Consider the following 25,634-nt stretch of genomic DNA (forward strand, 5'->3'; position numbering starts at 1 on the left):
AAATATAAATCAGTAAGATGACCTTATACACAGACAGTTAAAACTGTAGGGCATGGAAATTTAGCTAACCTGCTGCCACAGAAGATGGACTACATGATGCTTTATCGAACAGGAAATTCAGATTTTGTATTGATTTCAAGCTAGAACACTGCTTACATCTGAAATTAATAAAAGAAAAAACATAAATATGTAAAATTAGTTTAATTTGTTACTTATAACTTATTTTTTCTGTTGAAGCATGCTTCTGTTTAAAAAAACAAGTCATTAAACAGAAGAGTATTATATCTCCTATATTGTGATTATTTCAAAAGAGAATTATCAAAAAATAAGCTTTTTCTATAAGACAATAAAAAAGATAGAATAAGATTCAGAATAAACAACTATAAATTGGGAATAAAGGGCTGGGTTCCAGGTCCAAATCATGAATTAGTTTGGGTCTTAATTTCCTTATTTGTTAAAATGAAAAATTTAAGAGAGATAATTTCTAAAGTTCTCTGATTTTGTGGCTTTATGAGATATATCTAATAGCCAAAGTATAGCTAACATAAAAAAATTATTCCAACTAAAATAGGACTAGCAAGATTTTCGATAATTAATATTTTTAGTAAGCATATATTCAGAAGTTTATAGTTTATGATACCTAATACCATAGTTACTTTTAAAAATGTATATAAATCTAAAACTATACAATATACTAAAATTTTACATTATTTAGTACAGGTATTTCTACCTATATACCAAGATATTCTAAGTAAGAGTAATGTATTTTTTATTATACATGATAATGATGTTTATGAGCTGTTGATGAAAAAATGTACTTGAAAAAAATACTTGAATAAAAATAAAAATAAAAATTCAAAAGGAGATTGAAAAGGAGATTCCTTTTAATTTGCACTTTGTGGAAAACAGAAGATTCACTATATTAAAGTTTATTTCCTTCTATTCATAAAATACATAGATGTTTCTTCTCTAACAACAATAGATAATTGAATGAAAGAATATTATTGCCTAAAAAAAAGACAGTGATATTGATTAGCATTAGACATTGATAAAACAAGTATGGTACACAAATTGAAAATTAAGAGTAATAAGTCAAACTTAAATAAATAACTACTTTCAAAGCAGTAAAAGGGGAAATAGACTAAATTAGGAACATTTAAAAAAAACAATCCAATAAAAGACTGGAGGAAAAAATAAAATAATTTTTAAAACTGGAAAAATCAGTAAAAACATAAGTATAAAACAATAAAAAATGGAGAAATATAAACTAAATACGTCAATAATGAAAACATACTTTAAACTCACCTATTAACACTAAAATTTAGCCATAAGCTTTTATTTATAAGTGATATACTAAAATAGGATGACCCAGTAACTTGAAAGCAAAGGGATGAGAGTAAGATACTAAGCAATTACCAACTTCCCTCCCCTGCAAAAAGAGCTGATACAATAATAAAAAATATTAGTAAATGTAAACTTAAGGCAGAAAATAATACTTAGAATTAGATCTTTAATATACAGAACAACGAATTCACCAGGAAGATAAAATAATACTTAACCTTAATGAACCAATAAAAGAGCCTCAAAATATATAAAGCAAATGTTGATAGAGTAAAAGTTTACAAACCCGCAACTACAGTGGGCATTTATACAAACCTCTCTAAGAAAGTGATTAAATAGACAAAATTACAAAAGAAATAGAAGTTTTAATTATGATTAACAAGCCTGATCTAATGGACATATAGAAAATCCTAATTCAACTATTAAAGAATACACATTCTTTTTTAAAAACACATGCAATATACACAAATTTGAACATCCACATTTAGGATAAAGCAAAGTGGAACAAATCCTAAAGGATTATGAAATGCATCACATTATTTGGCTAAAAAGCAATAAAGCTAAAATATAAATGAAAACATAGCCCCTAAAATAAATGTGTGAAAACTCACAAATACACATCTAATAATTTATGTGTCAAAGAAATAATAATGGGAATTATGAAACATTTAGAACTGAATGACAAGAAAAACACTGCACAACAAAGCTTGGAATAAAGCTATGACTATTTTCTCAGAGGGAAAGTTATAGATAAATATAAATATTAAAATATATTAAACATTAATTAGGTAACTGAGGTAAGCACTTAATTGATAAAGTTTGAAAAAGAAAAATTGAAGAAACTTATAGAAAGTAAAGAAAGACAAAGATAAGAGCACTAGTAAAATAATAGACAACATCAACATGAACAAAAGCTATTTGCTTTGGCAAAGAAAGGTCGAGGAAAAAAAGACTGTACCAAGAAACAATATGATGTATATTCAAGAATAAAGTAGAGATTCAAAAATCATCAAAATACTATCAACATATGCCTATAAATTTAAAAAATAAATGAAATAAATATTTTTCTAGAAAAATTTCATTAATAAAATACAAAACCTTAAAAAATATATAACCAATTAAAAAATGCAACCATTAGTCTTGTCAACAACAACAAAAAAATCAGAGAAAAAAATCTCCAAATCTGTGGAATTTATTTGGGAATCAGAAAAGAAGATTATGACAAGAAATGCACAGCTATGGCAAGCCATACATGCATCTGAAGAGGGGAGGTTAACTTAGGAATATGTGAGTGTGTGTGTGTATTCTGCATGGAAATAAAACCATAAACAAAATCAAAAGGAAAATAACAAAATGAGAAAAATTTTGCAACTTATATCAAAGCCAAAGGGCTAATTTTCTTAATATTAAACACATTCTTAAGTTGATAAGAAAAGACCAATAGATTAATTCAATAAATGTGAGGAGCAAGTTCAAAAAAAAAAAAAAAAAAAAAAGGGGAGGTTAAAGGGAAATTTTTATTGGCAAAAGGAGAATTTCACGTAAGCTAGTTGGAAACAAAGTTCATTGGTTTTGGAGACTCAAAGCCGGAACTGGTGTCAGTTCACTGGTGGAAATGTCTCTACTGGGCAGGTGTCCTTTCAAAAACATCTTATCTGAATTGCTGCACTTCTCAAGAAAGAATTTCTCATAGCATTATTTCCGAAAGTCCTTGAGACAGCCTTTCACAGACATGCAAACATGAGCCCTCCCACTTTGTTCTCTCCCAGCTCTAGTCTGTTTGGATCTGAAAAAAAGTGATTATATCCTGGTATCTGTAACTTTCAAATCTAAATTCTACTTAAAAAGCAACAGGTTCAGACAAATTAAGGAAAGCTTTTTAAAACTTTTTAAAATTTTGGAAAATATTTTGGTAAAATATGTCTATATTAATATTATTAAAAATCTACAAAAATAACAAACCATAAAGTTAAAAAGGTACAGGATATACAAGTATAGATTTAACTGACAAAAGATTAGTATCTGTAACATAGAAAGAATTCTTATAATCTATCATATGCATGCACACACACATGGACCAAAAAAAGAGATCAATCACCACAAAGAAAAAGATAAAAGATGTGAACGTGGAATAGAAAACTAAATAGCCAATAAACATGAGGCTGCTTAAATGCACCAGTCATCTAGGAAATACAGACAAAAGCACCATGGATACCATCTGATGCTCATAAGGAACTACAAATTAGACTGATACCAACTATTAAAACTTGGTGGAAATTAAAATTTTTATATACTATTGATGGAACCATAGATTGTTAAAACCATTGGAAGAACAACTTAGTATTTTCCTATAAAGCAAAAATTATGCATACTTTATGATTCAGTAATTCCAATTCTAGGTAAACACCTTAGTGGTAACTTTTAAACCTTTTTAGCAAGGACTCACAGTAATAAATTCATTTTATATCATGTCCTAGTATACACATATATACAAACAATTGAAAGAAAAGTTTAGGGAACAACATTGATCCTTACTATGTAAAATGTTCTCTATTATCCATTCTATCCCTTAGTACATGTAAGTTGGTACTCAGTAAGTTTCCATCGAGCATATAGTAACTAATAGAATAATAAAAATAAAAATTACTCGTAAACAGTTTTTAATTCTAAAAATTCCCCAAGTTGAAAACATACCCATAGTGATACGCTTTTCCTTGTATAAGAAATGGTGCTGAAAGGTCCAGGAGCTCCAAGTCTTCATGGCCAGATCTCACAGGAATTATACCATGAAACTTGTTTGAAAGTTTACAGATTTCACTGAGTGTACCTCCTGTTAAAAGAGAATAAATAAACCCTTTAAGTAGTGCAAATATGATGTAAGCAAAATGGAATACCTATTAAGTAACATGTGAGGTACAGTAAAAGACTAAAGTGATTGTCAGATAAAGACAAGGTGAAAGTCATAAGTTTAATGATTTAATACATTTATTGTGAAAAATATTAATTTGTAAACTTAGGATCCTAGACATTGATTAAAGAAATCAATGTACAAAAATGCTGAGGCTTGAATAAAATATAAAGCCTATGAAATTTAAACCATCTTTTAAAATTTAAACAAATTGTGTTTTATGTAAAATTTTTTGGTTCAAAATAACCAAAAGAGAATGTAAGTTGAAAGCCAAAGCATGACAGGATTCTCACTAATAAATTTGCTATATACTATTAATGTCTAGCCAAATTTAGTTTTGAGTTTGGAATAAATCTTTTAAACTTTCAAACTTTCAGGTCAACATAAATTTAAATATAGATACAAAGAGTAGTTTCACGTAATACTAACTCACATGTAGTGTTTGTTCATTGGGAGTAGTGTTTTGCCTGGAAAAATCATCATACTTCCCCTAATTCTATGACAGGGTAAGCATTCAAACCATCAGGTTGGCTGAGAAGTACTGCCCAATGGTGCACTGTTATTAGAAAGCAACGCCGTCTTTGAAACTCAAACCTACTGATACCTTTTCCAGTGTATTTTTCACTTAAATTGATAATGCTTCCTCTCTCTAGGGAAAGAGAATATGATTTAAAAAAATACCTCTGTGTATTTACTAAAATTTGGGCAGGATTTGTAATGTTAACATTTAGTTCGGAGGGAAACACACTTCTGGCATAGTAGAGTAAGGATCTCTAAAAATATACTTTTTCATAAAGCAATAAGAACATGAACAAAATTGTCAAAATGAACTTTTTCAGAACTCTAGTAATTACCAGCAGCTTGCAACATTCCTGGCAGTGTTCATTCCAGAAAATAGTCTGAATCTTGGCAAGAACAGAGAGCTGTGTGGCATTTTAACTTACCTGGTTCCCACCTTCCTTTCCCCAGCTCTTTATTAGCAGGAAACCACCTTTCTGCTATATTACACTGCAGTTAGATCTAAGCTCATCTTGATCTATATAAGGCAATCCTAATCAAAATCCCAGGAAGCTAAATTTGGTTATTGACAAACTGACTCTAAAGTTTACATGAAAAGGCAAAAGATGAACAATAGTCAACACAATATTGAAGAAAAAGAACAAAATTTGAGGACTGACACTACACTACTTCAAGACTTACTATAAAGCTTTAATAATGAAGACAGTGTGGTATTGGCAAAAGAGTGGATAAATAGATCAAAACAGAATAGTGAACACAGAAACAGATCCACATAAATAGAGTCAACCCATCTTCGACAAAGGAGCAAAGGCAATTTAATGGAGAAGGGACAGTCTTTTCAACAAATGGTACTGGAAAACTGGACATTGATTTGTAAGGAAATAAATCTAGACACAGAATTTACATTGTCCACAAAAATTAACTGAAAATGTATTACAACTCTAAATGTAAAACGTACACTCTAAAACTTCTAGAAATAACAAAGAAGAAAATCTGAACATTCTGGAAAAGGTGAAGAAGGACGACTAGGTGGAGTACAGGAGATATTTAGGGCAGTGAAACTGTTCTGTATGAGACTGTAATGGTGGGTACATTATATCCTGAATTTGTCAAAGCCTAAAGAACTGTAAAACACAGGAGTGAATTCCAACGTAAACTATGGTCTGCACAGTCTATATAGACTATAGGTCATAGTAAAATAGTGTCAGTTGCATTAGATGAGTCCAATAACTTGGCATGAATATCAGTGGATGTTGTTGGAGGTCCTTGTAGTCTAAAAATGACTTTATAGTCATACAGTTTTCTTTGGTTCATCTCTAAGTCCAAGTCAGCTATTGATTTCGAAGGTTCCTAAGCAGAACAGTGCCATACTGCATTAGATTATAGCCCCTGGCTCAGGTTATAATACTTAGAAATATAAAATAAAAAGAGCTTACATTCTTATATCCCTTTTACATTTCAAAGTGCTTTCGTAACACTACCATTTTTTTCTTTTCTTTTTTAAATAGACTTTATTTTTTAGAGCAGTTTTAGGTTCACAGCAAAACTGAGCAGAGGTACCAAGAGTTCTCATACACCGCTTGCCGCCCCATCCAGACTCCCCCACTATCAACATCTTATACCAGAGTGGCACACTTACTAAATGTTCCCCCCCCTAAAGTTTATCCTTTATTCAGACCTCCTTAGTTTTTTGTTTTTTGTTTTTGAGACAGAGTCTCGCTCTGTCACCTGGGCTAGCGTGTCATGGCATCAGCCAAGCTCACAGCAACCTCAAACTCCTGGACTCAAGCAATCCTCCTGCCTCAGCCTCCCAAGTAGCGGGGACTACAGGCACACGCCACCACACCCAGCTAATTTTTGTATTTTTAGTAGATACGTGGTCTCACTCTTGCTCAGGCTGCTCTTGAACTCTTGACCTCAAGTGATCCTCCTGCCTCGGCCTCCCAGAGTGCTAGGATTACAGGCATGAGCCACCGTGCCCGGCCACTAAATGGTCTTTTTTTAAAGACTTCATTTTTAGAGCAATTTTAAGTTCACAGCAAAATTAAGAGGAATGTACAGAGATTTCCCACATACCTACTTCCTCCTCCCACACATGAAGAGCCTCTGTCAGTATCAACATCCTCCACCATAGTACATTTTTCAAAAATGATGAACCTACACTAACACATCATAATCACTCAAAGTCCACAGTTTACATTAGAATTCCCTTTTGGTATTGTACATTCTATGTGTTTGGACATATGTAAAATTACCTGGATCCATCATGACAGTATCATACAGAGTATTATCACTAACCTAAGAATCCTCTGTATTCCACCTATTCCTCTCTCCCTCACCCTGCTCCATCTAACCCCTGGAAACCACTAATCTTTTACCTGTCTCCATAGTTTTGCCTTTTCCAGAATATCATATAGTTGGAATCATATATTATGTAGCCTTTTCAGACTGGCTTCTTTCACTTAGTAATATGCATTTAAAGTTCCTCCATGTTTTTTCATGGATTGATAACTCATTTCTTTTTAGTGCTGAATAATATTCCATTGTCTGGATGTACCACAGTTTATTTACCCATTCACCTACTGAAGAACATCTTGGCTGCTTCTAAATTTGGGCCATTATAAATAAAGCTGCTATTAACATTCATGTACAGGTTTTGTGTGGACATAATTTTCAACTTCTTTGGGTAAATATGAAGAAAGTGAGATTGTTGAATCATACGTACAAGTATGTTCAGTCAGAAACGCTCAACTGTATTTGAAAGTGGTTGTACCATTTTGCATTCCCACCAGTAGTCATTGAGATTTCTTGTTGTTCCACATCCTTGTCAGCACTTAGTATTGTCAGTGTTTTGGATTTTGGCCATTCTTATAGGTTTGTAGTAGTATCTCATTTATTGTTTTAATTTGTAATTTCCTAATGACATATGATAAACATCTTTTCGCATGCTTAGTTGTCATCTCTAGATCTTCTTTGGTGAGATGTCTGTTCAGATCTTTTGTCCATTTTTAAATTGGATTGGTTGTTTTCTTTTCATTGAGTTTTAAGAGTTCTTTGCATATTGTGAATAACAATCTTTTATTAGATGTGTCTTTTGAAAATATTTTCTCCCAATCTGTGGCTTGTCTTCTCATTCTCTTGAGAGTGTCTTTCTCAAAGAAGTTCCTAATTTTAATCAAATTTCTTAATAATTATTTATTAACAGCTTAACAAGTATTTGTTTCCTGGATCATGCCTCTGATGTTGTATTTACAAAGTCATTAATATCTAAATTATGTAGATTTTTCTCCTATGTTATATTCTGAAAGTTTTACATAAACTCTCATTTGACTTTTATTAAAAGCTCTGTAAGGTAAAGTTATCATTCTAGATGTATTTATTTATTTAATAAGTATTTACTGAGAGCCAGCTAAATGCCAGGTTTACCATGCTAGGTGCTGAAGATATGTAGATTAAAATAAACAGGTATACTGACTATGGGGAGCCATAACAATAAATAATACAAATTAAAAAACCAATATAGTATTACAACTATTTACATAGCATTTACATTGTATTAGGAATTTTAAGTAATCTAGAGATGATTTAAAGCGGCAGTTGGTCCGTGACCTATTAGGGACCGGGCCACAGAGCTCCGCCACCTACCCCGTTCCCTCCGTGGAAAAAACTGTCTTCTGTGAAACTTAGGAACTGGGATACCGCACAGCAGGAGGTGAGTGGCAAACCAGTGAGTGTATTTACATATTTACAGCTGCTCCATGAAACTGGTCCCTGGTGCCAAAAAGGTTGAGGATAGCTGATTTACAGTACAGAGGAGGATGTGCATAGGCTATATGCAAATACTACACCATTTTATATAAGCCACTTGAGCATCTGCGGAAAATCTGTGGAGTGTCCTGGAACCAATATGATAAGAGTCTTACTCCCTTCTTTTATGTCTCTGTGTTTTTATTATATTTTTCCTTTTTATCTATGTCCTAGTACAGACTGAAATATTGCTAATGGAATAAGATACATTTCATGCATTAAAGTGATGGGCAAATGTAATGGTTAATTTTATGTGTCAACTTGACTAGGCCATGGAGTATCCACATATTTGGTCAAACTTTATTCTGGGTGTTTCTGTTAGGGTGTTTTGGGGTGATTAACATTTAAATAGGTAGACTAAGATAGATTGCTCTCCCAAATGTGGGTGGGCTTCATACAATCAGTCAAAGACCCTAATCATAAAGGCTGACCTTCCTCTGACTGAGTGAGAATTCCTCCTGTCTTTAACCTGGTACATCAGCTTCTTCTGGGTCTTAAGCCTGTCAGCCTTCAGACAGGAACTACACCATTGGCTCTCCTGGGTCTCTAGCCTGCCAACTCACTCTCAAGATCTTGGAACTCCTCAGCTTCCATGATCATATGATCCAATTTCTTTCTTTTTTTTTTTTTAAATTTCAGCATATTACGGGGGTACAAATGTTTAGGCTACATATATTGCCCTTGCCCCCCCCCCCAGTCAGAGTGTCAAGCGTGTCCATCCCCCACATGGTACACACCCAAGTTCTAGTAACAAATCTCTCTCTATACACACATATATAAAAAAGATATATATATAAATATAAAATCTCTTTATGTATATATTTATTTATCCTATGGATTCTGTTTCTCTTAAAGGATCCTAATAATATACCAAAATTTTAAAAGTAGTAGTATACGTTGGTAAATCTAGAAGAATAGGAAATCTCATATGCTACTAAAACATATACATACTAGTGTAACTTCACTAGAAAGAGGGCAAGATTTGTTGTGATGATTAAATGGATACATATTAATAGAAATCAATTAGTTTCTGTCACATTGTAATTATATTTAATATAAGAGATATGTTCATGAAAACAATACCAATCTTTAAAAATGTCAGCAACAAAAATGATATTACATTATAATAAAGATAAGTTCATTTATAAAATAAAACTATTCCTCTTATGCAAATTAAAGATGATGTTTTTCTTTTATTATAAAAGGTTATGAAGGAAGAAAAGCCTCAAGGAAAACAATGAAACTTTAAATTTGGCATAAAAAATGTACAGTACATATATTAGATAAATATTAAATAAAAAATTAAAACAAAATAAAAAGACATGAAAAAATAAACATGACAAATTTTATTCTTTAAAATTTGTCAAGTTATCTTTACTTGTTTCAATGTTTCCTTCCTTGCTTTAGATATCAATAGTTTCACTCTATTTTTACGAAACAACAGTGACATCTAGAGGCCAAGAAAACAGCAACTGTACAAAAGCAATCAGCCTCTTCATTATTACTCAACTAGATAATCAGTGCAGAGTTGACAAAATTATACGCAGGAATCCAACAAGATGGGTAAGTAAATGTAAACACTTGAGTTTAATGTATAATTTCAAAATGTAATTCAGAAAAATTTAAGTATATGTGTATATTCCATATATCTGAATCTAGCTAATACATATTCATTCCATTTTATGAAATTTAAATTAACACTAGTTTTACTTTATATGTGCTAGGTTGCCTGAAAAATATATTTAACCATAGTTAATTAGAGAAAATATGCAAAAGCAGTATTGTAACAAAACAGTGACTTAAATATCCTACCTTCTATCAAAATTAGACATTCATTTGAAAGTGGGAGAATACCATCATTTCTCACAAAATGAACAGCTACTTTTCGTCCTCCTTGATCTTCTGTGGTCCAGATTCTTGAATCATATAATGATGTATTTTGTAGTTTGATATCTGGGGTTTTAGCTGCACCATCTTGCAAAATCATATCCAAATTGCCCTCATGTGGAACTTCTTTCCTAAAATCATTGATAATGAAATAATAGAAAACAATTTTGGTATAAGCTTGAAAATTCCAATTTAACAAATTATTTAAAAGATATCATTTTTACATGTAGATGAGTCAACTACTTTTCCTTAAATTATGGAGACAATTCACTTTGCAGATTAAATAACTTTTATTCAATAGATAAATATTAATATTTTATGGCTAAGTACAGCCATATAATAATTACATTAACCACTGGCAATTTCCATGTCTGGTTTTTGATACCATACATGGAAATTATAATTACTTCTAGTACAAATTTTTTCTCTTCTGAAAGAAATGCTAAACTTTCCAGTGGGAGAAAAAAGTACAGCACTCCCCTGTCTTCACTTCACTTAAATATCCACTTACTATTTAGGTATAAGGGCACATATGTTAAATCAATATTACTTTCAATTCCCTTTAAAAATTTGTCTTTAATTTTTTGTAGAGATGGGGTCCTGCTATGATGTCCAGGCTGGTCTTGAACTCCTGGGCTCAAGTGATCCTCCCACCTCAGCCTCCCAAAGTGCTGGAATTACAGGCATGAGCCATAACACCTAGCCTCCCTTTAATAATTAATAATTTTTAAAAGTCACATGGTTAAGTATCATTTAGTAGAAATGGCATCATTTGGAATCAAAAGTATATGTCCTTGTCCTGTTGGTCACCAACTAGCTTATGTAACCTTAGGGAGTCTCTATTAACTTCCTCTGAGATAATTTCCTTATTTATGTAAAAAATGATCATAAGGGGTGGTTTTATTTTATAAAGCTATATGATTTTATATAATTCAATGAACCAAATTTGATAAAACTTCAAGAATTACCTAAAATCCTTTCAAAAATCTCTCCAAACAGTATTATCCTTGAAATTTGGAGAGGAAAATATATGTATATTAATGTACATAGACATTCACAAATAATATATAAACACACAAAATATATAATGATGAATGTGTGTATATATGTATTTACACACTGTAGCCCATTACAATGAAAACTTGATTTATGGTATCCAAATGCACATATCTATTAATTACCTATATTTTCCAAAACATCATTTTATATATTTAGAGGAAAGATAGGCAAATTATATTAAAAAGATGAGCAGGGATTAAAAGTAATTTTCAGAGTATGTTTTGTACTAATATAATAATAAGATATAAAATAGTTCTATAAATTTACTTATATGTTTACATAATAATTGATGTTTTAGAATAAAGGCACTGAAAAATTCTCAGTTATAAAAGAAAATTTAAATTATATTTATTATATTGTAGTTATTAACCAAGACAGAAATACTTCCAACAAGGCTTTCTGTATTACTTAATTAACTAATTAGAATTCTTTTCAAAAATTCAGTTAATAAAAGTTTATATTTAAGCAGATAATTTTGTGACTTATGAGAATGTCTCTCCAAATACATTCATAATTATTTCTCATTTGCATTTATGAGAGCTACTAAGCTGAATTTCAAATCTGAAAATAGCACCCACTTTTATTTATTATTACTAAGAAAGAATCAGAAGGATTTACCCTCTCAGAATTTAGTAGTTTCCCTTCAAAACATTACCATTCTTTCAAAATGTATAAAAAAATCACAATTTACTTATTCCTAGGACTTAAAATTATAAATGTGTACAAGAACATATACAAATATGTGAAATGAAAATTTCTGTTTTATTATGGAAAATACTTACAGTGAATGACATTTAGGACAACGAAGTTTAACAGACTGAAAGAGTTTTCTGGGTTTAAATGACCTCAATTTTGCTCGGATGCGATACTGTTGAGGAGCTTTTTGTTTCAAAATGGCACATAGTGGTGTTTTCTCTAAATATTGATGATTTGTAAGTACTGCAAAGAATTTTTACATTAAATCAGAATAATCACAAGAATTATAAGTATATTCATGACACATATTCCCCTGAACCAAATAGATACTATCAAATCTGATTAATTTAAGCTCTATTAACTGTCAACTCCATGAAAGCAAGAGTTGTCTTTATTCCCTGATGTTCACCGAAGGCCTGCTAGCGTAGTGCCAGGCACACAGTAGGTACTCAACAAATGTCTACCGAATAAATACTGGATAATTTGGGCAAGAAAGAATTAAGTTATCTGTTAAGTGTTTAAAAAATTATTTTTGCATGGAACTAATAATGGAGATCTCTTGGATAACTTAGGGAAAACAGTAAGGTTTATTTAATCAAGAAATTAATATACTACTCATAAAAATATTAACAAAATACTGATCTCTTAGACATCTCCGATAGTCAACAACTTAAGTTCTAATTGGTATTTGTTACAAAAAAAGATAACACAAAACATTTGCTAGACATTTGTTAGGTTTCTCTCCCTGATATTTCAAATTAGTGGCTCTTTACTGAACTATCATTTACAGAATCTGATTGAGACTAGGTCATTAGGGGTAATCTGACTCTCACAGTGGTGGTGGAGTAGTGGAGAAAGGAAAGTTTAGGGCTGGTGGGAGGAAGGAGAAGAGGAGGGGGAAGGAAAGGAGGAGAAATTAGAGATATACTGGAAAAAGAAAAGGCAAACATTTATACCCCGTTAATATTTTGAAATAAAAAAAGCATTAGGGGCAATTGCCTGGGAAACGGGTAAAATGGGTCTCCTCAGCTAAATGTGGACAGAAGGCCTTGGATTGTAGTAGTCAGTTTATACTGGGATAAGTATAAAATTGCTGCTGACCCTTAGCTTAAGATAACAGACTTGCTTGCTATACATTCTAGGTTAACATTTTCCTGCGTTTTAGAAAATGGAACTGATAAGGTACTGATAAACTATATCTCATGAACCTTGACGGCCAGGACAATTCCTTTCTGTACCTAGCTTTAATCCTACTAAACTCTCATTGAATTAATTTTCCTTCAAGGAGCAAGTGGCCAAGGGTTTACAGTGGAACATTTTTCTTCTTTTTTTTTTTTTGTAAAAAGATCATAGGCAGACCTCATCAATTTTGTGTAAAATGCTACACGGTGATAGCAGCAATTGCTTCAAACTCACATTTTAAGATAAAATTAACTTCTCATTTAAAAATACTCTCAAACTTAAAAAGAAATTGCAAAAATAATACAAACATCTTCTGTGTAGCTTTCACCAAGATTCACCAATTGTTATTTTGGCACATTTACTGTTGTCTTGTGTCTGTTTTTATCTCTGTCTTCCTCCATATATACGTTATTGAATCATTGGAGAATAATTTCCACATATTATATCCCCTTCCCCTAAATATTCCGGTGCATATTTCACATGAAGACATTTTACTTACATTAAGTACAGTGCAATTTCCAACATTAGAACATTTATCAAATCAATAGACAGTACTCAAGTTTCTCCAATTGTCCCCAAAATGTTCTTGTAAGCACTTTCTTTTTGGGTCCAGGATCCAATCCTGGATCTGCATTACATTTATTTTTCATGTCTCTTTGGACTTCGTTTATGTGGAATGGCTCCATGGCCTTTCTTTGTCTTTCATGACATTGATATATCGGAGGAGTACAGGCCATTTATTTTATAGCATAAACATCAATTTGGGTGTGTCTGATTTTTCCTCACGCTCAGGTTCAGGTTATGCATTTTTGGCAGGAATGCTACGTAAGTGGTATTGTGTGATTCTCATCACATCAAGAGTCACATAACTTCAGTGTTTGCATTACTGTGGATGTAACTTGGTTCAGCTGGATTAGGGGGTGCCCAACAGGTTTCTCTACTATAAACTTACTATTTTCCCCTTGTAATTAATAAGAAGCTGCTTGGGAAAAAGTAAATATCCCATTCTTCATCAAACATTTAGGATTTTGACAGTTCACAATCCATTGATTCATGACTAAATCAACAATTACTATCATGGTTACAAAATGGTTATTATTATTATTTTTTTAATTTCACCACTCCTTTTATTAGTTGCCATTCTATTTTAAGGAAGAGATTTCCATTCCACCCCATTTATTTATTTTTCTTTTGTTTACTATCAACATGGACTCATGTCCTCCTACTTTATTCAATGATTTCTAATCCACCACTAATATTTATTTTGATGCTCAAATTGTCCCAGGTTTGACATGGTTTATCATACGCCATTTGTCATGCTCCATCACTAACTGAGAACTTGTTTACTTTCTGGCACTACAAGATGTTCCAGACTAATCCTGTAATTTCCCAGGCCTAGTCCTGGAATCTGCTATTTCTCCAAGGAACGCTGATTCCTTTTAGGGGAGAAATACTATTTATAATCCAAGATCTGTGCACCAAGTGTGCTTATTGCAACTAGAGTGCCATTGCCTCTGTGTCCTTTCATTGACAGAGATAGGGTATACATGAATACATGTTCACACCAACACAAACATACATATACACACATATGCACCTATATATGCATGATTATGTGTGTGTGTGAATTTATATATGTAGTATATATACATACACACATCTGTACATATTTCCATATCTATCTATAAAACCATAATTGCATTATGATACCTCCAATACCACAAGCTTTTATCTAGCCTTTTCCCATTCTACATTTGCATCTCCTTTCTTCAATATGAGAAACTTGTATTTTTACAATAATACATTATTTAATAGACATGTGCTTAAACATATTTTTCTGAAAAAAAAAAATGTTTTTATCTTAACTGAAATAACAGAAGGAGGTTATGTAATAGATATATTATCATTGCTAACATTAAATTAAAGTTTGGGGCATATTGTAAGGAGATCCTTTATGGCAGGGGTCCCCAACTTATGGTGGGGACCCCATATATATTTCAGTATAACAGAAATAAAGTACACAATAAATATAATGCACTTGAATCATCCCAAAATCACCCCCCACCTCCTGGTCCATGGAAAAATTGTCTTCCATGAAAATGGTCCCTGGTGCCAAAAAGGTTGGGGACCACTGCTTTATGGTGCACTGTTAAATGCATCATGTGAATTGATTAAAATTAATGTAATAGAACATATTTTATATCCTAAAACTAAAAATATATCATATTCTTAAATAATAAAATGATATCTTTTATAAATCTTAGAGATATGTGTCTTAAAATATGTATTCAATGCGAAGTTATGTATCTTTATGGGTTCCATTTTATTCCAGTACAGGATGAAGAAAGACAGTTAAATATGGATGTATTTTTGCCCATATGGATATCTGTTCTCACTCTTAGACAGGAATGGATTAGTTGATAAGTGTAAGGACAAACTTTATTATGCTCATTACTGTGCCTATATCTTAAAAATGATATGCAATCTTACTTGTAGCAGATAGCTGTTGACATCTTTCTACCTCATATAATGATACTGATCCGGAGCCTACAGGAAGGAGAAGAAAAAAGAATTATAACTTTTAAGTCCACTAAAAATTAAATATGGAACTGAAAACTACAAAGTATTGCTGAGAGAAACTGAAGAAAATGTAAATAAATGGTGAGATATCATATTCATGTTTTAGAAGGCTCACTATTGGTAAGATATCAGTTCTCCCCAGATTAACCTATGGATTCAGCACAAGTATAATCAAAATAGCAGAGGCTTTATTGTAGAAATTGACAAGCAGATTCTATCACTTATGTGGAAATGCAAAAAATCTAGAATACTGAATAAAATCTTGAAAAAGAAGCACAAAGTTGAAGGATTTACATTACATGACTTCAAGACTTACTATAAAGCTACAATAATCAAGACAATATAGCACTGGCATAGGACTGACAAGTAAACAGAATTAAATAGAGAGCCTAAAAATAAACCCACATTTACATGGTCTTTTGATTTTTTTTTTTTTTACAAAGGCAGCAAAGCAGTTCAAAAGGAAAGCAAAACTCTTGTCAACAAATGGCACTGCAACAACTGGAAATTTGTATGGGGAAAAATGCATACTTCACAGTATACTAGCAAGGACTGAATGGAAAGCTCGGAAATAAGCCCACATTTATACCCACTGTATTTTTTTTTCTTTTTTTTTAATTGTAAGAGACAAGGTCTTGCTCTATCACTCAGGCTGGAGTGCAGTGGCACAATCATAACTCACTGTAGCCTGGAACTCCTCAGCTCAAGTGATCCTCCCCAGCTCAGTCTGGAGAAGCTGGGACTACAGGTGCTGCCACCAAACCTGGCTAATTTTTTTTTAAATTTTTTGTAGAGATGGGGTCTTGCCATGTTGTCCAGGCTAGTCTCAAACTTGTGGCCTCAAGTGATCCTCCTGCCTCGGCCTTCCAAAGTGCTGAGATTACAGGTGTGAGCCACTGTGCCCAGCCCCTCACTTGCGTTTTGACAAAGACACCAAAGCCATCTAACAAAAAACAAATGGTGCCAAGAGAACTAGAAATTCCTACTGAAAAGAAAAATGTCCACCTCAAACCATACAACTAAGCATTAAAAAACAAACTACTGATATATGCAATCATGTGGATAAATCTCAAAAACATAGTATGTACAGAAGAGTACAAATATATAATTCCATTATTTTGAAGTTCTAGAACAGGCAAATCTAGAGGGATTTGGGTTACAACATGTTTATGCATTAGTCAAAACTCATGGAATGATACATTAAAATGGTAAGTTGTCCACTTCCTTGCATATTCCTCAAAAATAAAAAAAGAATCCTAAATAACTACTAAATTAACTAAACTTTAGTTAATTATGTTCATACTGAAGTGTTCAGGAAATGTACTGATGCCTCTACAACTTACTTAGAAATGCATCAAAAACTAACATGAATTGATGGATCAAAGGAGGGATAGAGAGATACATGTGACAGAACAGGCAGAGTAAAGTGTTTATTGGAGAATCTAACTAGTGGGTATGTGAATGTGCATTGGACAATTGTTCTAACTTTTCCATAAATTTGAAAAGTTTTATTATGTTGGAAAAATACATCATGAAAGAAATTAAAGGAGAGGTGGATAAAATAGCAAACTTATGAAATTTAATAGAATGACCTGATGAACACCATAAAATAGTTGTTTACTTTAATAAGAAAGCAAAAGTAGTAATCATAGCAATAAGATTACAAAATGCTTCCTAAAGTGAAGAATTTAAGACTTGAAAAATCTACATTTTATAATTATTTTAGCTTATATTTTATTATATATAATGGTATATTATATTTTTATAATTTATTTTATAGGGCATCATACAGAAATGTATGCATTACTTGTTCTTTTACCTTAACGTTGCTAACAAATGGCATAAGAATTCAAGACAAAGAGAACTTGAATGGACATCTCAAGCTGGCATGGTACAATTTCAATGAATCTGATTTATTAATTAATATCTGCCATTCCAACATGAAATGTAAACAATGGCAGAAACTTTAAAATCAGTCGAATAAGTAAATATGTGTAAAACATATACATGGTTTCCCATAAACTGATAAGAAAAAGATGAATCCAACAGAAAATCAGATAAAGCGTAAAAGCAGACAATCCAAAGAAGAGGGAATAAAAGAGCTGATAAATACATAATAAGATTTTCAAGTGTCCAAATAGTAAGAAAAATTAAGTAAGAAACTACCTTTTAACTGCTAAATTGTCAAAAAAAAAAAAAAAAAATTCCACACAGTGTTAACCTCTAATACTGTGAAGGTGTAAGGGAAATACGTTGCCCTACATTGCTATTCGGATATAAATTCCTATGACCTTTTGAGTAAATAATCTGGCAACATCTATTAAAATATGTGTCTACCCTTGGATACATCAACCCCACTTTTAGGAGTTTGTATTTTTGAGAAACAAAAGCATGGAAGTACAATGTTCAAGTTTGTTTATTAAAGCATTATTTATAAGAGCAAAAAACTGGCAATAGCCTGTCTATCAAATGGAGAATGGCTGAATAAATAGTGTTATACCCATATTACAAAATATTATGCCATTATTAAAAGAATGTGTTGAGCTATATGAAGTAGCCCAGAAAGATGTCTATGATATATTGTTAAAGAAAGTGACCAGGTACAGGGCTCACACCTGTAATCCTAGCACTTTGGTAGGCTGAGGTGAGAGGATTGCCTGAGGCCAGGAGTTCAAGATCAGCCTGAGCAACATAGCAAGACCCTGTATCTACAAAAAATAGAAAAATTAGCCAGGCAGGTGGCATGTGCCTATAACCCCAGCTACTTGGGAGAGGCTGAGGCCAGGAGGATTGCTTGAGCCCAGGAGCTGAGGATGCAGTGAGCTATGAGGATGCCACTGTACTCTACTCTCAAGTACTGTACTCTAGCAACAGAGCAAGACCCTGTCTGAAAAAAAAAAAGGCAACTATTATAGTATGATTTCATTTCATTTTGGTAAAAGTTTAATAAACAGGGAAAAGTCGTGTTTGTTTGTGTATAAGAATATATATTTTTATAAACACAAAGGTATTGAAGGACTCACATGCTAAACTGCTAACCTTACCTCAGGGAGTAGGGCATAAAGGCACAGAAAAAGCTATTCAACTTGGTATTATGACATGTATTACTTTGTAATTTAAAAATAATAAAAGAATCATTTTAAAAAGAGAAAAGAGATTGCAAAAAGTATAATTACAAATTGTACTGTCTTCAAATGATCATCAATTGACCTAAACTGGCCTCCTAATGGTAGTTCAAGTAATCATGTCAGACTACAGTGCTATCATCAAGATGTTAGTAAGCAGAGTTTTAAGATAGAATGAGGAAATAAATTTAAAATACATATCAAATATCAAATAGCCTGCATGTAAATTAGTCTTGCTTTGCTGTCAGTTAACAGCAAAGTAACTGTGGGAAAATTATATCTAAGTTTTCCTTTTGTAAAAGGGAGAAAATAATACATATCATAGGAGTGCTGTCACAGTTAAACAATAAAGCATACAGGTACCTGCCAAGAGATACATGTTTATCTTCATGTTTATCATTACTGGTATAGAATGAAATGGTTCTTTGGATAACACTAGGGTAGGAGTTAGATTGTTAAAAAAAAGAAAAAAAAATGTGAGATAGAAATATGACCTAGATTTAGGTCCCAGAATGTACAAGTAGGTAAGTGGTAAAGAAAAAAATATTGCACATTCAGAGTTCTAAAGTTCAGATTTGAATAGTCACCTATTCTGGTGACAATAATATAAACAAACACCCCCCTGTTTGTTAACATCTTATAACTAGATACTTCATTAATTCAATAAAGACTGAGAACTATGTGTACATCTAAGATGCATATGAGTAAAAAATATTTGGTTTGTTTGAAATAAAGCTGCACAAACAACCTTTGTTCTTTTTAGAAACTGACAAGCAAAACAGTTGCCTAGAGAATTGATACAGATTTTCTTATGAATACACGTGTACACACACATGTATTTCGTAATCAAGTAATCATTACTACCCCAATTTAAAAAAGTAACTATATAATTTAGGAAGGAAGCACATTTACTTTTGTATAGGATAAAACATTTAGGATGTCTCTTTACAATATATATGAATTAAAAAAAGAGAGAGAGAGAAAGAGAAAAAGAGAATTATGATGATAAAATTTTTTTATGCAGCAGGAACTAAACTGTCAATGTCAAAAACTGTCCTTACTTGGTACGCTGTCCTCGGGTTCTGATTGACAGATATCACCTGAAAGCTGATTGGCTGTCAAATCTGCAGATTCTAAAGCCCTGTAATTGAAAGAATACAATTTCAAATTGTAGAAAACAAAGTCAATATAGTAAGTTTAGTTCTATTCACAAAATCCAGAAATTCACTGAAATTGTATATAAAATTTTGTGTGTATATGCATTCTTCTGTAAAGGGTCTATAGCTTTCATCAGATTATCTGAGAGTTCTAAGGTCCCTCAAATTAAAAATCTGAGTTTAGAAAGAAATAAGTAGAAGAGTGGGATGAGGAAATACTACAAACAAAAATAAGTTGGGAATTAATGGATGACATTGAGCCAGAACAATTTCACTCTAGATTCAAGAAGAGAAATGCAGTGTTGCTATATATTATAATATGAGGTGTAAATCAGTGAAATTGATAAAAAATTAATACAACAAAAGCTAACTTAATTTGTTTCAAAGTTATATTGATTTCAATAAATTAAAATTTAGACAATATTCATTTCAATTTACTAAACAGTATGTCTTCTCTCTGAAGATAATGCAGACTTTTTATTTCTAGAATACTGGTCAAAATGTTTCTGCACACAGTACCTAGGAATATTTCAAGAAAAAAAGAACTGAAAATATAGCAGGATTCAAGATATTATTTACTTTCTGGGCACATCTAAAAGTTTTAAAATAGTTTTTAAAAATGTAACACACTAAAACACTTCTGTTATCTATTTAACCAGAGGCACTTTAGGAATATATTTTTCCATGGCAGGATTAAGTATTTTTGGAATCCTACATATATATTAAATTTCCAAAAGTTGGGCTAAGGTCCAGTTTCCATTGTGTGTTGCTGTACTTGGAGAGTGTGGCCAATGGTAGAAGAGGAGCATGAGTGAGTGATAAGTGTACAAAGTAGATTCTAACTGTTAGAAAACTTCAATTATAACCCTGGCTCTGCTGCTATATATTAACATTTGAACCTCCAATCATCTGGTATGCTTCATTTGGCTCATTTATTAAAAAATATAGAGAATGGCACAAAAGGCTATGAGGATCAAATAAGAAACCTTTCAGGCTCCCAGGAACAACACTATCCTAGAAATCAGCTTAATAAATATTTACATTTTCTAAATAGGTATATAAAATGTTTACCTTTTCAGTTGATCCACATCAGAGTTACTTTCTGGCAAGACCCTGATTCCCCGACCATAACTGGTACCTCCATGAAGATGAAACTCCAGACTTAATGTTGTCTGGTTCCCTGAATTCACTGATTTAAGTTTGGTATGGAGGCTATAGATTCTAAGAAAGCTTCCAACCTAAAAATAGAATATTTACTATTTAGAAAATGAAGAAAAAAAATTAAATGATTTCTGATATTTGAAATTTTAACAACTACTATGGGGCAATGACCATTAAGAACCACCAGGGAAACTGACCAATCAGAAAATATACTGAGTATACTATACCAGCGCGACTGAATTATCAGCTACATGGGCACATGACAAAACCAAAACATATGCACACGTGCATGCGTGTATACACACACACACAAATACAAATATATTCAATTGGAAGACATATTTCCATTTCATAGATATTAAAATATTAAAAAAATATTGTGTCTTGGCAGCAATAAAATATAATAGTTAGGAAACCCATTACCTAAATGAAATTCAAGCTCCCTATTTGATTAAAGTTTCTGAAAATAACTTGCATTAACTAGTTTAAGATTAATTATGATCACTAACATACTGTCATTATAAGAACACTAGAAAAAAATTTTAAACGTGCTACCACATCAAAATAATAAACACCCCCGATCCCAAAAGTTCTATGGAAAGAAAACTTTTGTAATAAAGCATTTGTGCCTACACCACCATAGTGAGTTCACGCTCTAAGTTCAAATACAGGATTAAACCACTTAAAGTTTTTTTTTAATTTTTTTTTTATTTCAGCATATTACAGGGGTACAAATGTTTAGGTTACATATATTGCCTTTGCCCCACCCGGGACAGAGCTTCAAGCGTGTCCATCTTCCAGATGGTGTGCACCACACCCATTAGGTGTGAATATACCCATTCCCTCCTCCCCACTCTCACCTGCCCGACACCCGATGAATGTGTTACTACTACATGTGCACTTAAGTGTCAAGTTTTAAACTAAATGTTCTATAATGTGAGATGTTTTGCTAAACTGAATCTAAAAATGTCTTTAATTAGAGTATCCTGAGATTTTCTTTTAATAAAAATTTCAAATGAAAGATGGAGAATACTATTCAAAAATATTGACATCTACCTAAAGGAAGAAGCTATTTAACCTAAATTACGTTTATATTTATGAAAAAAGATTTATAAACAAAAGGAGTTACTAGAAAATTTTATTTTTATTTTTTTTGCATAAAAGCAGCACTCCTGACTGCTGGATTACTGTGGGGCTACCATTTTCTTTTTTTTCCCTACAATTTCAGTACTGAATAACAGTGGTGATACAGTATGTAACAGAAAAGCAATACAGGTTGATTATCTCTTATCCAAAGTGCTTGGGACTAGGCAGAAGTGCTTCAGATTTTGGAATATTTGCATATACATAATGAGGTATCTTGAGGGTGGGACACAAGTCTAAACACAAAATTGATTTATGTTTCATATACACCTTATACACATAGCCTGAAGGTAATTTTATAAAATATTTTAAATAATTTTGTGCATGAAACAAAGTTTGTGTAACAAAGGTGTCACTGTTTCATGTCAGCGCTCAGAAAGTTTTGGATTTTGGAGTACTTCAGATCTTAAACTTCTGGATTAGGGATGCTCAATCTGTATAACAGAGAATATTAAAAAAAGGGTGAGCAGTAAATCAGCTTTCTACTTCTGGTTGTGGTAGCTTCTCTTCATTGTATTTCTCCTCATTACTCTCTAGCTCTGATGGAGGGGAGATATGAGAAAACAAAGTAAAGGGAAAACATCTACATTCCCAGATTCTACTCCTTCATTCCCAAACGTCTTTGTTCGCATCCAATCATAGGTTTTATGAGGAGGAGATAAAGTACCTAGCCTTTTCTTCTCTGACTTCTTTCACTTACATCTACACCATGGCACAAGAATAGGATAAAGAAAGTCAGGGAAAGAAAACAACAAAAGAAAAAAAAAAAAAAAAGAGGATAAAAATCATTTTCCTCATGGTCTTCAAAGTGAGCCACTGGAAGAAAATACAAAAATTTCTATTTTTATCTCATTCTTTTTGAATGTTTATTATTTTGTGATTCTTTTTTAATATGTGTGTGTGTATATATAAATATGCTAGTACAGCACACGTATAATCTACAAAGAATTTAAAAGAAGGCCTAAACACATGGGGAAAGATACCATATTCATAGACAAAAAGCTTATTTTTCAACATTATAAAAATGATAATTTCCTTCAAATTAATCTTTAAACTCAATACAATTTCAATCAAAATCCCCAGTGTCTTTCATGGAATCTGAAAAGTTAATTCAAAAGTTTATAGAAATAGTCATTTTTGAAGAACAGGAAGGGGGGTTTTGCCATACCAAAAAGTACATAAAGTAAAAGCATAATATAGGTGTACGTACCTAAATATTGAGACTGAGAGGTACTTGGGGAGCAAAAACAAACAAACAAACAAATAAAACAAAACAAAACAATAAAACCTGAGATCAGGCGGGGGCACAAGGAAGTTTCAATGTGTAGTTTTATTTCCTAAAAATTAAAAGTGCCTGAAATAAATGTGGCACAGCACTTAGAAATAAGTTTAAATGGTGAGCCCTGGTTTTTATTATACTATCTTCTCTATTATTTTATGATAGAACAAAATTTAAAGGTCAAGATAGACTATTTGCATAAATAGACTATAAAGATAACAAATTGTTGTTATGAGAAATTCCATCTGGAGGCAGCATTGTACTTTTTTTAAGCTTGACTAAATATACTATGAAATATACCAGATATTCTATCATAAAAGAAAAATATTAGTCTTGTCAGTATTGTGATAAGATTCCAAAGATAAAAGTGAAAATATAGTTTAAAAAACTGTTATAAAAGTCTATTTTAATGTATAAACTAAAAAAAATCAAAGCAAACAAAGCTAGTAAGAAATCACTATCCTTTTAGAAATAATCAAAACATTTCTCATAAAGTGTCAAGAATTTCTCATTAGGTTTAGCATTTTTAATTTCCTATACATGTCTCAAAATAGCCAGTCAAATCACAGTTGTTAGGCCACTGAAGGCCAAAACATAATTATGACTTTATGTTTGAGAATTATTTTAAACATTGTTCTGGATAAGAGTGAGGACTAAAAAATATGCAATTTTAAACAGCTGTCTTGAAGTGCTGAGAATTCATTTGTATCAATGTCCTGTGACTGAAGATTTCCTAAATTAATGAGAAATGTTATAAAAGTTGTCAGAAAACAAATAAATGTGATGTCAATGTATATAAAAGTATAAAGTTATATTACTTACACAGAGAAAAAAATCCTTTTCATTTTTATATTGCATTGCAGACAAATAATATAATGCTATGATACCTTTAGAAAGAAATAAAGTATCATATATTTTCTTAATTATATGTGCTCATATCACCCTCTAGTGGGCAAAATGAAGCAGACAATAAAAAGGGAGAAGAAAAAAAATCTACACTCACTAATGGATTCATTTAGCAGTGGATATTATTTACTTCATCCTTACTATATGTAAAGCACTGTGCTAGATGCTATTTAGGACTTGGACAAGAAAAGCACGACAAATGGGGAAGCAGAAAAGACCTACGGAGGCAGCATAGGGAAAGAGAAGGTAATTAAATGGTTAAAGTAGGTATACAGAGTGTGGCACTGAGGTGAATCTAAAATGTAAATTCAATTCATTCATGAAAGAACTCCCTCTGTATATAAAAAAAAAAACTTTAGAATTGGATTTATCATTATTTTTACTTTTGAAATAATCAATGTAGATATCTTTCAGAGAAAAAAATCAAAAGTGTATCTTCAATTTTTTCTGATATGTCATATACACAATGTGTACGCACATACATACGCTTATAAAAGGCAAAAGTACAGTAACATCTTCCAGGGCCCTAAATCCTAAATTTAAAATAATTTATTTATTTGATTTGGGTGAACTTATTTGTAGCATAATGTGGAACTGGAAATATTTTCTTCCCCATGGACAATGACTTGCAAAGGGTAACTGGGCAATGAAATTCAAAGCTTCATCACTTTTACTATTTTCTTTTAACATTCTATAAGTAAGTAGGCTGGAAGATATTTGCAATAAAAAAAATCATTTCCTTTTAAAGATTGAAAAGATTAGCTCTGGAAACAGACATTCTGGATTCAAACACTGGCTTAATTCAACTTACTATGGGATATTGCACAATTCATTTAACTCCTGAGTACTTCACTGCTCATTTGTACAATGAGATGAGGATAGCA

The 25,634-nt window shown here is 31.9% G+C and overlaps 1 protein-coding gene across 1 annotated transcript in view; it reads right to left on the reverse strand.

Annotated features, from left to right (window-relative positions):
• POT1 (protection of telomeres 1) overlaps positions 1–25,634 on the reverse strand; it is a 72,324-nt gene that overhangs the window by 5,380 nt on the left and 41,310 nt on the right. The window contains exons 8-14 of the mRNA XM_069461862.1: positions 21,333–21,499; positions 20,166–20,245; positions 15,890–15,946; positions 12,304–12,460; positions 10,388–10,593; positions 4,036–4,171; positions 70–158 (exon numbers count right to left, since the gene is read on the reverse strand). Coding sequence (XP_069317963.1) covers positions 70–158; positions 4,036–4,171; positions 10,388–10,593; positions 12,304–12,460; positions 15,890–15,946; positions 20,166–20,245; positions 21,333–21,499 — 892 coding nt within the window. The remainder of the gene's footprint in view (positions 1–69; positions 159–4,035; positions 4,172–10,387; positions 10,594–12,303; positions 12,461–15,889; positions 15,947–20,165; positions 20,246–21,332; positions 21,500–25,634) is intronic.

This window comes from Eulemur rufifrons, chromosome 29 (genome assembly GCF_041146395.1).
Source record: "Eulemur rufifrons isolate Redbay chromosome 29, OSU_ERuf_1, whole genome shotgun sequence".
NCBI classification, from domain to species: domain Eukaryota; kingdom Metazoa; phylum Chordata; class Mammalia; order Primates; family Lemuridae; genus Eulemur; species Eulemur rufifrons.